Raw genomic sequence first — 15,613 nt, 5'->3', positions numbered from 1 at the left:
TGAAATGTATTGTCAATCAGTGTTGCTTCCTAAGTGGACAGTTTGATTTCACAGAAGTGTGATTGACTTGGAGTTACATTGTGTTGTTTAAGTGTTCCCTTTATTTTTTTGAGCAGTATATATATATATATATATACACACACACACTACCATTCAAAAGTTTGGGGTCACTCAGAAATGTCCTTGTTTTTGAAAGAAAATCACATTTTTTGCCCATTAAAATAACATAAAATTGCTCAGAAATACAGTGTAGACATTGTTAATGTTGTAAATGACTATTGTAGCTGGAAACGGATGATTTTTTATGGAATATCTACATAGGCGTACAGAGGCCCATTATCAGCAACCATCACTCCTGTGTTCCAATGGCACGTTGTGTTAGCTAATCCAAGTTTATCATTTTAAAAGGCTAATTGATCATTAGAAAACCCTTTTGCAATTATGTTAGCACAGCTGAAAACTTGTGCTGATTAAAGAAGCAATAAAACTGGCCTTCTTTAGACTAGTTGAGTATCAGCATTTGTGGGTTCGATTACAGGCTCAAAATGGCCAGAAACAAAGAACTTTCTTCTGAAACTAGTCAGTCTATTCTTGTTCTTAGAAATGAAGGCTATTCCAACCGAGAAATTGCCAAGAAACTGAAGATCTCGTACAACGCTGTGTACTACTCCCTTCACAGAACAGCGCAAACTGGCTCTAACCAGAATAGAAAGAGGAGTGGGAGGCCCTGGTGCAGAGCGAGAGGACAAGTACATTAGAGTGTCTAGTTTAAGAAACAGACGCCTCACAAGTCCTCAACAGGCAACTTCATTAAATAGTACCTGCAAATCACCAGTCTCAACGTCATCAGTGAAGAGGCGACTTCAGGATGCTGGCCTTCTAGGCACAACCCGTGACTGTGTCAACGTGCATGTGCCCGGCCTGCCATAGGAGTTGCTAGACTGGAGTCGCTAGAGCATGATGGGACAAGGACCAACAATTACCTTGAATTGAGAATCAATCAGGAAACTGCATGGCCCTATCTTTATTTTATGTAAAAATAGTCGTATAAAATCATTAGATAGTCATATTGGCTAGTCCACATAATTAACATTTTGAAGGTATTGAAACATAATGTTCAAAACCCACGAAGACAATCCAAAACAATATTTCAACCATTAACGCCTAACCAAATGGTCCACAAGGTTATCAATGTGTCACAACACAAGAGCAATGGCCCAACTGTAGGCCTATCAATATTCCATTTAACCCGAGGCCATTGTTCACACAGTGGCCTGAAGCGAGAGAGAGAAAGGCCATCCATTTATATCTATCACCGATTTAAAGTGACCTCTTTATAGGGGTCGTGTGCAAGTCATGCGCATCGTTTTTCAGTCTAGATAGCCTAATAAATGGAGAGCAGCCAGGCTAGGCTACCGTTTAGTTTAGGATGCATTTACATACACTTTCTCGCTTGATGCTGGAGGCAAAGATGTAGCAGGATTAATTTTTAAACTAGATAGTTCATTGCCGGCGGAAGTAAATGTATTTACCATAAAATATATGGATCAACATTTTCGTAGCAAATGTGCAAGGCCATGCATGTCCAGGTTATCCCCACATCACCAATTTTATCCATAGAGAAAATAATACTTGATGCAAAATTGCAAAAAATGTTCCTTACCTGTTAGGTTACGCACGGTCCGACCTTTTCAGAACAACGGATCATTTATCACTAACTCGATATAGACAAATATAGCCGGCTGATATACTTTTATTTTTTCGAAACACCGTCAAGGGACAATGGAATGAAAAACTCAAGCACCGAAGTTTGCCTTAAATGGTCACGCGCGCTCCGGTCACACAGTATGGGGCAGTCTGGTCCACATTTCGGATGGTACCGTTATTCGGCACAGATCCACTCTATATAGGTTAGCTATATAGGATAGATTTAGAATTTCACGGCCGTCATTCCAAGAGCATTAAAAGCGTAACAAATCCCCTTCTACAGCTTTCCATGAACGCGCAGTAATACAAAATTATAGAAATGTACAACTATAGACTACATGACCGTTACTTGCGATCAATTATGCAACTTATGCATTTTAAGTACAATAATACGAAAGTCGTCTTACCGTATGGCGCCTATAACTAAAGTCTGACGCACAGTTGGTTGTCTCCGGAGCGGGCCGGACATCGCCCCATGCCGGGCGTCCTGGGACAGAGTCCCCGAGGGAGAGGGCACTGAGCACCAGACATTCCTGCCTCTGTTTCAGCAGCTCCAACTCACACAGACCGGCCAAACTCGCCTCAAGGCGCTCCTTATTCCGACTGCGCTCAGCTGTCATTGGGAAAGAAAACGCTCGGTACATCGTTCTCCCTTGCTCTGAGAGTGGCTTACTCTTTGGCTCTTCTTTGATAGTTTCTCAGCCGTTGGCCGTTCCTTCCCACTAGTATCCAAGTGAGGCTAAATTGACTGCATATTTAATTTCAAAGTGACTTTACTCTTTGGTTTTGATATACATGTTTTAAAGCGAAGTAGCGACAGTAAACTATACATACAGCTGCGAATCATTGTATGCAGAACCGAACCCATACCTAGTGCTCGCTCAATGATGTTCTGGATTCCAATTCCGTAGCTGTCAATTGTACATTAGCATGCCCGGTTTTTTCAGAGGGACCATTGGTTACCCACAACCCACAATAGTTAATATTCATAAGGTATTCTGCTCGTCAAGATGTGATTGGACAACAAGCTCTCCTTTGTATTCCTAAACGCGCAAGGTCACATTCACCCAGCCAGTTCAGTGAATTAATCTTTCATTAATGCCTAAAAGTTGACACCAAGGGATCGTGACGCGTTGATCAAGTTGTACCAGCCTTTCATGAAAATCCAAGCACCTCTGGCTGCCTCGCCTATAAACCCATTGTTGTCAGTGATATCGTATGACTAGTAGCAAGGGAGACCGACGGTTCTATACGCTATTTATACTTGAAACAAATAACAAAGGTTGGTTGCAAAGTTCACTGATAAGTAGGCTACTGGAGACATACTGCCTGCCTGCCTGCCTGTAGATTGTGTACATTACAGCCTAACAAGGGGAAGGCGCCATCTGGTGGCCACATGCATCTCCTTTTTTTTATTTCTCCCTCACACACGCATGGCCACCCTCTTTTGGTATGAACTATAGGTCTATGCAAGACCCAGTCTAGAGTACAGCGTAGCATCTCAATAGTCCTATATAGTCTTCCTTTTCCTTTGGACCTGTGGACAGTTGAAACGTGGGATCTGCTCATCTACAGTGATAGAATCGGTTTTCAGATCATAGCAGATTGATGATGAAATGAGACTTAAATCACATTAGTGCTCCATAACAGCTTGGGTGTACATATCAACTGTTTTCCTCATCCCACCTTTAGGTGTCTGGAACATTTGCCTATATGGAGCATGCAGCCTGAAGAGTCCACACCTCTCACCTAAACATTGCTGGGTTATAGCTAGTTGCTTCACAAATGGCACCCTGTTTCCTGTGTAGGGAATGTACAGTATGTCTCAGAGTGTATGTCTATGTAGGGCTCTGGACAAAAGTAGTGTACTGAATAGGGTGCCATTTGCTACGCATCCTCAGATAACCTTAAACAACCTCAGATATAACGAGCAAGGACACAAAGGAACAATGATTAACAGCTGATATTCAAAATGCCTCCTCTCACTTATTTAATAGGGCTATAAAATACATGTCTCATTTACAAATGACTTAGTAACATGGCAGCATCATTATTAGATTAAATGACATGAATGAAAATAGTGACTATAAATGAATTTAATTGGATGAACGACCAAATGTAGCACTGACAAAATTGGAAGCAATGTGAACATTGCTCATGGGGGTACTGAAGAATCCCCCATTGAAAAAATATCACAGTTCATTGGTATGGACAGAAACAGACAGCGGCAGGGATGAGTCAGACAGAAAATACATATTTTTTAATTACTTTATTTCATTCCCTCCAGCTCTCCTCCACAAACCGATAAAGCCTTCAGAATCTTTTTTTTCTTTCAAAGTTTTTCCCAAAACCACGGCCAGCGCAGAAGGGTTTCACTAGTCTGTGTACACTGAAACTATACACAACATAGAAATACAATATATTATCTGTATAACACAGGAGGTTGGTGGCACCTTAGAGGACAGGCTCACGGTAATGGCTGGAGCGGAATCAATGGAATGGTATCATACATGGTTTCCAGGTGTTTGATGCCATTCCATTTGCTCCGTTCCAGACATTATGAGCCGTCCTCCTCTCAGCAGAATATTTCAGTCATATATCGGAGATCAGAAGGCTTTAAAAAAAACATCTGGTATTGATACAGACGATATAATACCACAGTGTTTGAGATGGAAAAAGTTCTGAAGAAATTGCACCTGTCTCTGTGTGTGTAATGAAGTGAAGGGTTTGAAAGAATTGGAGGTCAGGCTTCTTTGCCTGGCTACCCAAACACCTTGCTCCGGCCAAACGTTACGCCACGCCCACGGACGATAGTTTCTTCCCCGCAATGAGTCTGGATCTGAGTATCTCCCCGACGATTTCTAGAATGCAAACACATTCTAACTGTTCTGATTGGTCCCAGAAAGACAGGTTGGGCCAGAGCCAGAACACACGGGTAAAGCAGCGTTTTGAAAATAATCTGATTGGTTAGACATGATCCGATCGCTGATGACTGTTTGGTACAACACCCCTCATTTTGACGTAACCACGAACGACTTCAATGATGGAAGTCTCAGACTGAAGTATGTAGCGAACACAGAGCAGTGGAAGAATTCAGTTTGAGTCGTCAGGAAACAACCACAAACACAAGCTCTAAAATACATCCTTTCAATTAGCTATTTATGTCTCATACTCAGTATAACACATTCTCTATATTCTGCAAATTGTTAAGAATTGATTTAGAATGTTCTACAATTAGGCAAACATGAACAGGTCTGCGGCTTTGTGAGCATTCAAATGAGTAAAGCTCTTTCAGTTTCAGGTTTTTGAAGAACACTACTCTTTGGGTGCAATACATTTTGTTTGTTTTCTCAGACACTCAAACATGCTTACTGACCAGAGTACATTTCTTTCTGTGTCATTTGAGGCATTCCTGCAATATAAAGCACCCATGCATAGAACACATCAGATTGTGAATGAAATCAAATGGGACAGGAAGCTGGCATGCATTCACTATAGAAGGGTCCAAGAAGGGTCTCTTAAGTTTTTCAGAAACCCTAACATAGGCAGCTTGCTGTCAAAATGTTAGTGAATTCATTAAATACATGTATTGCATAAGATTAATAGTGTTTTCTTTAAGGGTCACCAAGTCATTATTACCTCAGAATACCTTGCTATTCCTCCCAAATACTCTTTTAGTTGCACATCGTCTCACATTGGTTGACCGCTTTCTACTCCTCTTCTAAGGGCCACAATGTCAACAGAAATGATTGCCATGGTGAGATACAGGCAAAAAATGTAAAGTACAGTACAGGTCATTGTAATCTCATCATGGGCTCTTTCTCTCAAGAATAAATCTGCCCTGAATTGTCACGTTGTCATTGTTAAAATTGGGCAATTTGACATGAACTAGGTCAAATGGCCATTTTAGTAACATTAACCCATGTCATAGCGCATGGGAGTCGGGGAAAATCATTCTGCAATAACGTAAATGACTTGCAATCAAAAGTTTGTATGAAATGCTACCGACTGTATCAATCCATATTGTTTTTTTTCTTCTTTCAGATGAAACCCTCCTCTTTTTGGAATGTACGTGAGTTGTACCCATCCCCTGTCTGTGCAATGCTAATGAGTCCAGGGTCGTATTCATTAGTGCACACCACAGCAAAATGTTTTGCAACTGAAAACAAAAATGAGTTTCTTATTTGACAAATTCAGGTAGGTCCCTCCCTGTTTTGGCTCGTTTGCTTCCTACTGAATACAACCCATGTCTAAAGCATTGTATCCCAATGTATAACATTGTTCAATTCTGACATTCTTTTGGCTCAAATGTTATTTCTGCACACCGTGAACTGTATGCCTGCATCCAAATCCCTCAAACACACCAGTTAGTGGCTGAATCAACTGTTGAACATGGCTTTGTTTGTTTCCAAAGTCATCACAAGAATCCTAGAGAGTCAATGATAAATACATGGGTGGCAGGCAAATACGGACGTGTATAGCTGTCAAAATTCAATTTGAAAATAAAATATATTTGGTAGCTATATGCTTCCATAGAAAGATGGGGGAGATACTAAACAGATTCGGCCACAGTAGAAATCATTAGACAAAATCGACAGACACAAACAAAGTGGGATGGTTGATAGCGTCAACTTGACACATCCAATATGCCAGAATATAGCCCACGGCAGACATTTTTGGGACGACACAAAGGACTACAGAAGGTCAGACCCGAGTTCAAATACATTTAGACATTTTTTCAAATACTTTGAGTGTTTGCATTAGCCTGCCTAGAACACCAAATGGTTGGGGTTTGCAGTTTTAGGACTTTTCAATTGGTCCATAAAGCTAGGCAAGCTCAATCAAGCAAAGCTGAAATATTTGAAATGATTTGAAATGGTATTTGAATACAGGTCTGCAGAGGGTGAATACTGATCATTTCCCCAAACCTTTCTTTTACATTTTTCGTATACAGTGTACATAAATAAATCAATAAATATCTGAACTGTACAATATACATTATTCTTTTTTTCCAGCTTCAAGCGTATTTTTCAATGAGGAATTTCACAGTTTTAATCATCAAATACATCGTAGTAGTCGCCGTACTTCAGTTCGGCTGCAGTATCCCTTTGTAAACGTCTCTACGAAAAAATACCCTCCCTAAAATACTGTCTACTCCCTCTCTGGTTAAAAGCTGAACACTTTAAAGTTCATATAGTGACAGAGTATAACATCTACATTATCATAACACTGATCATTATGCTCTCTGTCTGACAGTATTTAGGCTGGTAACAAATACTGGGGGAAAAACATGAATGATCTATGTAGTGCAGGTAGGGACACATTCAAGCTCCATTGCATGTGTAAAATCACTTAGGGAACAGACCAAGGCCTATACAGTACACTCTGAGTACATTCTATTCAAGCCAAGGACAGGACAGCCACAGATGAATTGATACAACACAAAGTGGCCAAATAAAAGATGACAAGAATACTGCCCAAATTGAAAAAACAGACGTTAGCATAAAAGTTGACACATAAATCTTGGCAACAATGAATAGGTGTATCCATAACCTAAAACAAATCATCCTGAAGGATAAGGTTGGAGACATGTTTGGATAAAACCTAAGCACAACGTTGAGATAACGTTTAGGTTGGGCTAGAGCAAAGAATGCCCTGTTTATGGAAGAGGGTACTGTGTACCTCATCCATATATGGTAACAACCAGTTAACCAATACATTCTCACTGCTGCTAACAGCTATAGCTAGCTCCCCTGTCCACAAATCAAAAGGGGTAGGGCTACTCTACACACAGTAGAGAACATGCCTTAGAAAACGACAAGCACATAAACATAGAAACACAAAGCCATGGCACAAGCTCTCAGGGAAACCTGCCCTGATACACCATGGAAGCCTGGTAAAAGTGGGCCCTGACTGCAATTGACTTCTACAAAAAAATAAATATGTAATTATATTTTAATTTATAATATACTTTGATTCTTTGTGGTTCTATCCTAGAAATGATGGATTGTGTTGAAACACTGCATGCTGATTATGTTTCCGGTACGGTCGTAACCTGTTCCCAGAGTCCAAAGGTCTGTTAAAAAAAAGGATACTGCAGCTCCACAACTTTGTCCAAGAGTTCCTAAAAAGGCAATGGACGAACCCCTTACCCAGTCTGAGACCGAGTACACAGAGGGTTCAATACACATCTCCACCAGGAAAGCATTTTTTTCTTCAGACGGAGACAAGAAACTGCATGCTTTCACCGGCCCCCCCACGCCATCCCTTCTATGTCCGTACGTGGCCCCCAAAAACAAAAACTAAACACTTTACAGTACGACATTCTCAGAAAACAAGGTGATAAAAAGTTCAGAGTTCAGGCCAAGGTGGGTCATGGCACAGTTAGTGCTATCCGGAATCCTTGGGATGTTCCTAGCCTAATCCCTAACATTAACCCCTAACGCTAACCTTCGCAATAACCTTTACCTAACCTTAACCATTACCTTAAACAATTTCAAATTTAAACTTCAATGTGGTAGGGGCGTTCCCAAGGATCCCGGATAACAAGGACCATCACTGCTGTCTTTTCACATGATGCAACGATGGCTGCCATCCCACTCCGGCCCTGATGGTGACGAGGTCACTTCATGCCAGAAATTAGGCAGTGGGAGAGTGGCCCTGTCCACCTTGCAATAGAACATCCTTCTGTTCTTTGCCCAAGAGTTCCCATGAATGGTTGGTTAGATATTGCACATAATGTCCCGGCTGGTGGCTTTGGGATTGTTTCTCAGTGATATCGACTCCCTTTCTCCTCCGATTCAGAGTTATAGTCCTTTAAACCCATGCCCTTCTGCAGGTTTAGTAACGAGTCCTTCATCTGTAGAGGGACAAAGGAAACATTTCACAAGCTCGACTTCACAAACCTTTTTGCAAAAATCATGCATTTTTTATAATATTTTATCTTTTTTTTGAAAATCATGCATCGAAGTCAATAGGAAGTATATGCAATGTCAAAGTTTTTTAGCATTTGTAAATCAAGTTGATTCCTAAATTCACATCACATTGCATGCCGTCACATTGAATACAGTACTGCATGTGTGTTTGAACAACCATTTATGACACACAGACACAGACACACACACATTCTCAAATGGTAAAGTTCGTGAATGAACAATCCTTCTCTGACCTAATTGGTCAGTTATGCGAAGGTCATCAGTATTCTACTGATTGGCTGTCTCACCTCATCCAGCAACATCACAGACGACTTGATGATCTCCTTCCACTTCTGCAGCTCGTCGTCATGGTAACGCTGCTGCGACTCCAGGAGCTGGGCCCACTCCAGCTGGGTCTGGGGCAGTTTACTGAGAGAAGGAGAAAGAGAAACACACACAAACACAGTTTTTAATCTGTAATATGTCTTGTCAATTACTGTCATACTGTGGAGTGACACTTTAATAAATGTTCTAAAACTGACTAACATACAATTCCAAAGTCATTCCACAGGGCTGGTATCTGCTTGGGTTGTAGTGTATTTGTGTGAAGTACCTTTCTTGTGGTCGTATGCCATGCCACGAGGTGAGACTCTGTGTAGTGTACTCCAGCATCCACAGTTTATAGAACAGCATCATGTTCAGAAACACCAGCAATACTAGACTGTAGAGAGAGAGAGTAAACAGAGAGAGTAGACAGAGAGAGAGAGAGAGTGTAGATATAGAGAGTAGATAGAGAGAGTAAACAGAGAGTAGACAGAGAGAGAGAGAGAGAGAGAGAAGAGAGAGAGAGACAGTGAAGACAGAGAGAGAGTGCGAGAGTAGACAGTGCGAGAGAGAGAGATGTAGAGAAGAGAGAAAGAGGTAGAGTAGAGAGAGATATTTAGAGTAGAGAGATGTGGAGAAGAGAGAAAGAGGTAGAGAAGAGAGAGATATTTAGAGTAGAGAGATGTGGAGAAGAGAGAAAGAGGTAGAGTAGAGAGATGTGGAGAAGAGAGAGATATTTAGAGTAGAGAGATGTGGAGAAGAGAGAGATATTTAGAGTAGAGAGATGTGGAGAAGAGAGAAAGAGGTAGAGTAGAGAGATATTTAGAGTAGAGCGATGTAGAGAAGAGAGAAAGAGGTAGAGTAGAGAGAGATATTTAGAGTAGAGCGATGTAGAGAAGAGAGAAAGAGGTAGAGTAGAGAGAGATATTTAGAGTAGAGTGATGTAGAGAAGAGAGAGATATTTAGAGTAGAGAGATGTAGAGAAGAGAGAAAGAGGTAGAGTAGAGAGATATTTAGAGTAAAGCGAGAGAGAGGTAGAGATAACATAAATCTATGTTAGACTAAGGATAGCAGGATTCCCCTGGAATCAACTACTGCAAAGGAAGGATATGTTAACACTCTTGTCTAGTGTATGTATGGGGTGAACCAAGTCCATTAAACACAAACACATATCTAATCATCAACATGGTGTTATGAAAAAAGTTGAATACCTTATACAGATCCTATAGGATGCATGAATGGAGACAGGGAAAGAGAGAGAGGACAATTACACACACCACCAGACAAGAAGACAGTGTTTTTCTGCTTTAGAGTAGTAGGAGAGGGGGAAACGGAAAATATATTAGATTATCAATGTTTGGTTTCAGTACGCCTAGAAAGTGGAAACGCATGGCGCGTCACAATGTCAAAATGTTATCACAACTTGAGACACCTCATCAGTATTTTATTTCTTTTTAAAACAATAGTATTACGGTAGTTAGCTAAAGAGTGTAGAAGCGGTAACAATGAATTAGCAAGAGCACCACTCTTTGCTAGCTAATACAACGTGGTCTTCAAAAGGCGTCTCCATTAATGTTAACCTTTTTCACATTCTCCACTTTAGTACACCAAGAACAAGAATTGTTGAAGTGGACAGATTTAAAATCAGATGAGTCACCACAGGCAACTTTGACACATAAATGACACCCAAAACATTCAACATCAACTGAGAACAGTAGAGACCAGAGATATCTATGGGTTCTTCAATGGATAGTTCTCCACCCATAGAATTAGAGTTACTAGAATTATATTTCTATGGTTGTACCTCTCAGTAAACACATGAAAGAGAATCTCAAACAACCAGCCGTGGTGTTGCTGTGGTGACAGCCCCCAGGGTGGCGGTGGAAGGATACTCACACAAAGCTGATGATGAGGAGTAGCTTGGAGACGCTGTAGAGCGCTAGGCCCCCTGGGACATGGTCCGGGATGTGTCTGGTCTGAGTGGAACCTGCAGGAAGACAGGCGACCATTTTGGATCAATACAAAAAGCCACGCAATACCTAATGCTTAATTCCTGCCCTAATCAAACATTACAGTTGCAGGTAATAAAAGTTTTTGTTTTTCACAACCCTGTACAGGTTTTTGTGATGACTATCGCTAGGAAAAGCTACAGCGCAGTGTTACACAAACATTGTGGCAATTGTTCTGACAGTTGTTCCATTGTGCCAGGAAAACACAAATCACAAGCATCTTAAGAATTTGAATATTATTTGAACCCAGGTCTGATTGAAAACTCATTAGCAATTGAGCACAGCTGCTCATGAGGCTTAAGGGTGTCCACCAAAATGTACACCATACTCTGAGTCAAACAGTCATCAGCAGTCAGTCTGACCTGCCACTTGTTTGATGCGATGGTGGTGGATGACCTCCTCCTCGTCCTCGGGGGTGGTGACGGGGCTGAGGGCCTCGTCCATGTGGGGGGGCCGCAGGTGGACCAAGGGCCGTTTCCGCCGCCTCAACGCCCCTGCCCGTAGAGCCCTGGCCTTGGGGGACTGTCTGTGGGGCTCAACCAGGACCACCTCCACTTTACTCAGCTCCAGCTCTGGAAAGAATTAAAGGAAAGGGTTTATGCTTATTTCACAAGCTGTATAACACAGTTTCTCTCAAATGGCACCCTATTCTCTAGACAGTGTACTACTTTTGATCAGGGCCCTTAAGGCTCTGGTCAAAAGTAGTGCACTATATAGGGAATAGGGTGCCATTAGGGATGCAACCAGTATGACACTGTATGGTATTCAGAAGCTGGGTCCTAAATCATGGAGAGATTCAATAGCCAGGGTGCCAGTATGTTTCTGCCATTTACTTCTTTGTTGTGAGTTGTTGGCAAGGCAACTACAAAAGGACCCACTTAAGTAGACCACTTAAACAAACCGGCATGCAAACTAGAGGTTTAAGCAAAGTAAATGACTTCATTCTTTGAGTTAAATATTTACTTCAATCATTTATCCTGGTGATTAAGCAGTATCTAAAGAGTACTCATTCTAGTTTCTCAAGTGAGAATACAAACACATGCAGTTGATTTAAATGTTTTAAGAAAGACAAATCCCTAGCCTCTCACCACCATCCTGATCTCGCGAGCTTACATTCTGTTCCGCTACACGGATTCTTGATGAAGTGAAACGAGAGCACAGCTAGCAGGATGGTGGATCAGGCTAACAAATACTAGACTGGACCCCAGGCTTCATACCACTCATATTCTACATGAAACTATAGTCCAACTGACCTAAGTGTCTGAAGTACTCGTCCAGGCCGCTCCAGAAGTTCCTCTCGATGAAGCCCTTGACCAGCCCCCACGGCTGTTTCTTGTAGCGCAACTCTGTGGATACCCTGCAGGACACACACACACACACACACACACACGCACACACACACGCACTTCAACCGTCATTACACCTGCTTGGTCAACCTTAAATTTGACTTATTCTTTTAATACATTTTGAATACATTTCACCCAAGGAGTCAAGTACTGCATTATCAAGGTTGTGTTCAGTAAGGAGAAAACATTTTTAAACAGAGTGAAATGGAGAGGTACTACCTAAACAGATCCAATCAGAACACTTGTTATCGTCTTCCGTTGTAAAGCGTTTTTCTACAGTGTGCCCCACTGAACACGACCCTGGTTGGAATTTTAATATAGCAAATTTTAACAGAGTGGAGCACCCCATCTCCAATCATAGGAAGAACAGAGGGAAATCTCTCACCTTAGCCGACACTTCTTCCTGGCCACCCTGGTGAGCACGTAGCGGTTTAGGGTGTAGAAGTAGTCATGGTAGGGGACGTCGTGTGCTATCACCTCGGCATCTATGATGTAGCACTCGCTCTCCTGGCTGGCCTTGTACAGCGTCTAAACCACACAAATATGGAATAGTTGTGTTAACAGACAAAAAAAGGCAGATTCTGGCAATTGGAAGGCTGCAAACTACTTTCAGCCATTTGTCATCTGAAAATGGATGTGGTGGTTTTTCTATATGTTTTAGTACCTTCTATAAATAATCAATAATAAAACTATTGCTATAAGCATTCATAACAACCCGTGGCTCCCAAAAGCAGCCTGTAAATACATTCATAACCGTAATAGCATTCATAATGCATTACACACAGGTGATCATAACAGTGACTGTGGTTACGTTACGTCAAATACAAACAAAGCATGAAAACAAACTATGTACAACATTTAAAACCTCTATGACCTGCATTGCCACTGGGAGGCTCCACTCACCTGAGTCTCAGTGACGGTGGCGGTCTTGGGGGCCAAGGGGTTGGTGAGGGAGACGGTGTACATGATCTCTCTGGTCTGGTTGCCTGCCTCGTCTTTCTCTTTCTTCCAGGGGTGATAGACTATGTCTAGACGAAGAGTGAAGACAGACACAAAGATCAGCCCTTACTCCTTTAACATTTGCCCAGGTTTTAGTCTGACACACATTGAATTCTTTCAAAATGCATCCTTCCAGCCTTCTTACAATTCTGATCTGTGAGTTATTAGATAAGCGAAAGCAAGGTGTCCACTTTACCAATCCAGACATGTCAGATAAGGATTTACCTCAAGGGAGGAAGGAGAGAAAAACTGATCAAGGATCAGGTCCCTCCCTGTCCATGTAATCTTAATTATTAAGATCTAAAAGGTAAAACTGGTCTGGGTACTGCGGTCTCACCTGAAAAGCGTCTCTGCTCTAGGAAGTCCCTCATAAAGGTGGACTCGGTGAAGAGGATGTCGTACATCTTGTCAACGCTGAACTCGTACACCTCGTTCATGTACTGCTTCCCATGCAGGTCTTCATGAAAGGCCTGCACCTCCCCTGCTGCACACACAGAGGAAGGAGAGCAAGTGAGTGAGTGAGTGAGTGAGTGAGTGAGTGAGTGAGTGAGTGAGTGGTGAGTGAGTGAGTGAAAGGATGTGTTTTAATATACAGGAATAGGACAGTGACAGAGTGTGAGTGTGTGTGTGTGTGTGTGTGTGTGAGTGAGTGAGTGAGTGAGTGAGTGAGTGAGTGAGTGAGTGAGTGAGTGAGTGAGTGAGTGAGTGAGAAGGATGTGTTTTAATACACAGGAATAGGACAGTGACAGAGTGAGTGTGTGTGAAAGGATGTGTTTTAATATACAGGAATAGGACAGTGACAGAGTGAGTGTGTGTGAGTGAGTGAGTGAATGAGTCATCGTGTATGCACGCATGTGTGCAAGTGAGCGCACTTGTGCATGTTTAAGAGAGCCAAACCTTCGTCGTGCGTCTCGGAGGAGTCGCTGAGCTCGGTAGGGAGGTCCTCGTTGTCGTTGAAGTCCAGCGAGGGCGAGGGGGCGGGACTGCTGTGACCACTGCTCCGGTTGTCCAACCCCGGCAACTGGAGGGTCAGGAGTTCGTCATCAGGGAGACACAGGGGGAAATCGTCCACGGCGGCCAAATCAAACTACGGAGGAAGAGGGGGTCATGAGCGAAGGGTCAAGTCAAAACATAATCACAGATCATTGCCCTACCTACTTGTAAAACTGAAAGCTCAGCAAGGGATAATATGTTTGAAATGCCACTGGTGTGATCTTGGGAGGGCCCTGCATGGGCATGAATTTGAAGCTTGAGCCCTACCCATGCATGCAACATTCAGGCCCTGCCCTACTCAGGCCCTTCCTTTGTTAGTATCCATTATCTGCTGGTCTCTGTCCCTCGCTCCCTGGGCTGCTCCCGCTCTTCTGCTAGTCTGTGTGTGAGTATCCATAGCAAGGGCTCGAGCAGTTAGCTGTTAGTTAGTTACATTTCATTACTCGAATCTCAGATTATTCAAGGAACGTTATTCTTTTCTGTGAAATAATCTCTCCTCTCGACTTAGACAATGTTCTGGTCTTATATTTGACGAGGTTGAATTTGATCTTAGTCAGATGTGACTGTACTGCACAGCAGAGCACAAGCAAATGGCTCAGCTTTAAACAGTTAGAGATCAATTTAGTGATAACTAAGCCCTGCCCGTATCCTAGATATTGATGTAAAAACAGGGCCCTACGCAGCCCTAACCCAATGTATAGTGTTGGGGCCCATCAGGCTTGGGTAGCAGAGTCTGAGGTGGGCTAGCTGACTAAGTTGCTGACTCTAGAACACTCTATAATGTTTTGTCTGTAGGTGATGCAAAGCAAGAATTGGTCTAATATCTAGTGGTACTCACGGGAAGGAGAGGGTCGATGATGCCCGGGCAGGGCAGGACGTTGTCGGGGAAGACTCTGCGGGACAACAGGGGGCTGGTGTCGCCCTTGACGTCTGGCGTCTTGGCGAGGGTTGTGGCGTCATTGGCGTCGTTCTCCTCCACGGGCAGCTCCTCGCAATACCTAAATCACAGGGACGCGCAACAGCTGTAAGTCAACGTTATCAGCACGGGGAACGGTGCCAGCGCTTTACCCATGATCATGGTGTGTGTGCCTATGGGGTCAAAACTCACCCCATGGTGTTGAAGTCATCGTCTGGCGGCACGTAGTCCTCGTCGTCGCTGGTCAGACCCAGCTCATTGCCATAACACTGATGGACAAAGTGCCACAACTCTTTGGGACACAAAGGCTGAGATAGATAGAAAGAGAGAGAGCGAGCGACGAAGGAGAGAGGGAGGGAGAAAGGAGAGAGAGAGAATGGATATAGATGAAAGAGGGAGGAGGGA

General features: G+C 42.7%; 2 protein-coding genes across 8 annotated transcripts in view; both read right to left on the bottom strand.

Annotated features, from left to right (window-relative positions):
- The window catches only part of LOC106603793 (dapper homolog 3), a 65,219-nt gene extending 62,298 nt beyond the window's left edge, over positions 1 to 2,921 (bottom strand). Inside the window, 1 exon segment of the mRNA XM_014197901.2 lies at positions 2,115 to 2,921. Within this exon segment, the coding sequence (XP_014053376.2) occupies positions 2,115 to 2,351 (237 nt within the window). The 5' untranslated portion in view covers positions 2,352 to 2,921.
- Positions 2,922 to 3,957: 1,036 nt separating this feature from the next.
- Positions 3,958 to 15,613, bottom strand: part of gramd1ba (GRAM domain containing 1Ba) — a 178,451-nt gene continuing 166,795 nt past the window's right edge. For 6 of the 7 annotated variants that reach the window (XM_045717302.1, XM_045717299.1, XM_045717301.1 and 3 more), the window contains 13 exons: positions 15,401 to 15,516; positions 15,131 to 15,290; positions 14,197 to 14,386; positions 13,637 to 13,783; positions 13,204 to 13,328; positions 12,686 to 12,828; positions 12,208 to 12,311; positions 11,317 to 11,526; positions 10,842 to 10,932; positions 10,157 to 10,168; positions 9,235 to 9,342; positions 8,930 to 9,050; positions 3,958 to 8,566 (listed from right to left, as the gene is read on the bottom strand). In XM_045717302.1, the coding sequence (XP_045573258.1) occupies positions 8,477 to 8,566; positions 8,930 to 9,050; positions 9,235 to 9,342; positions 10,157 to 10,168; positions 10,842 to 10,932; positions 11,317 to 11,526; positions 12,208 to 12,311; positions 12,686 to 12,828; positions 13,204 to 13,328; positions 13,637 to 13,783; positions 14,197 to 14,386; positions 15,131 to 15,290; positions 15,401 to 15,516 (1,617 nt within the window). In that variant the 3' untranslated portion in view covers positions 3,958 to 8,476. The remainder of the gene's footprint in view (positions 8,567 to 8,929; positions 9,051 to 9,234; positions 9,343 to 10,156; positions 10,169 to 10,841; positions 10,933 to 11,316; positions 11,527 to 12,207; positions 12,312 to 12,685; positions 12,829 to 13,203; positions 13,329 to 13,636; positions 13,784 to 14,196; positions 14,387 to 15,130; positions 15,291 to 15,400; positions 15,517 to 15,613) is intronic. The other variant, XM_045717300.1, reaches the window with a different exon arrangement.

This window comes from Salmo salar, chromosome ssa04 (assembly GCF_905237065.1).
Source record: "Salmo salar chromosome ssa04, Ssal_v3.1, whole genome shotgun sequence".
NCBI lineage: Eukaryota > Metazoa > Chordata > Actinopteri > Salmoniformes > Salmonidae > Salmo > Salmo salar.
This window is presented reverse-complemented; position numbering and strand designations above follow the sequence as displayed.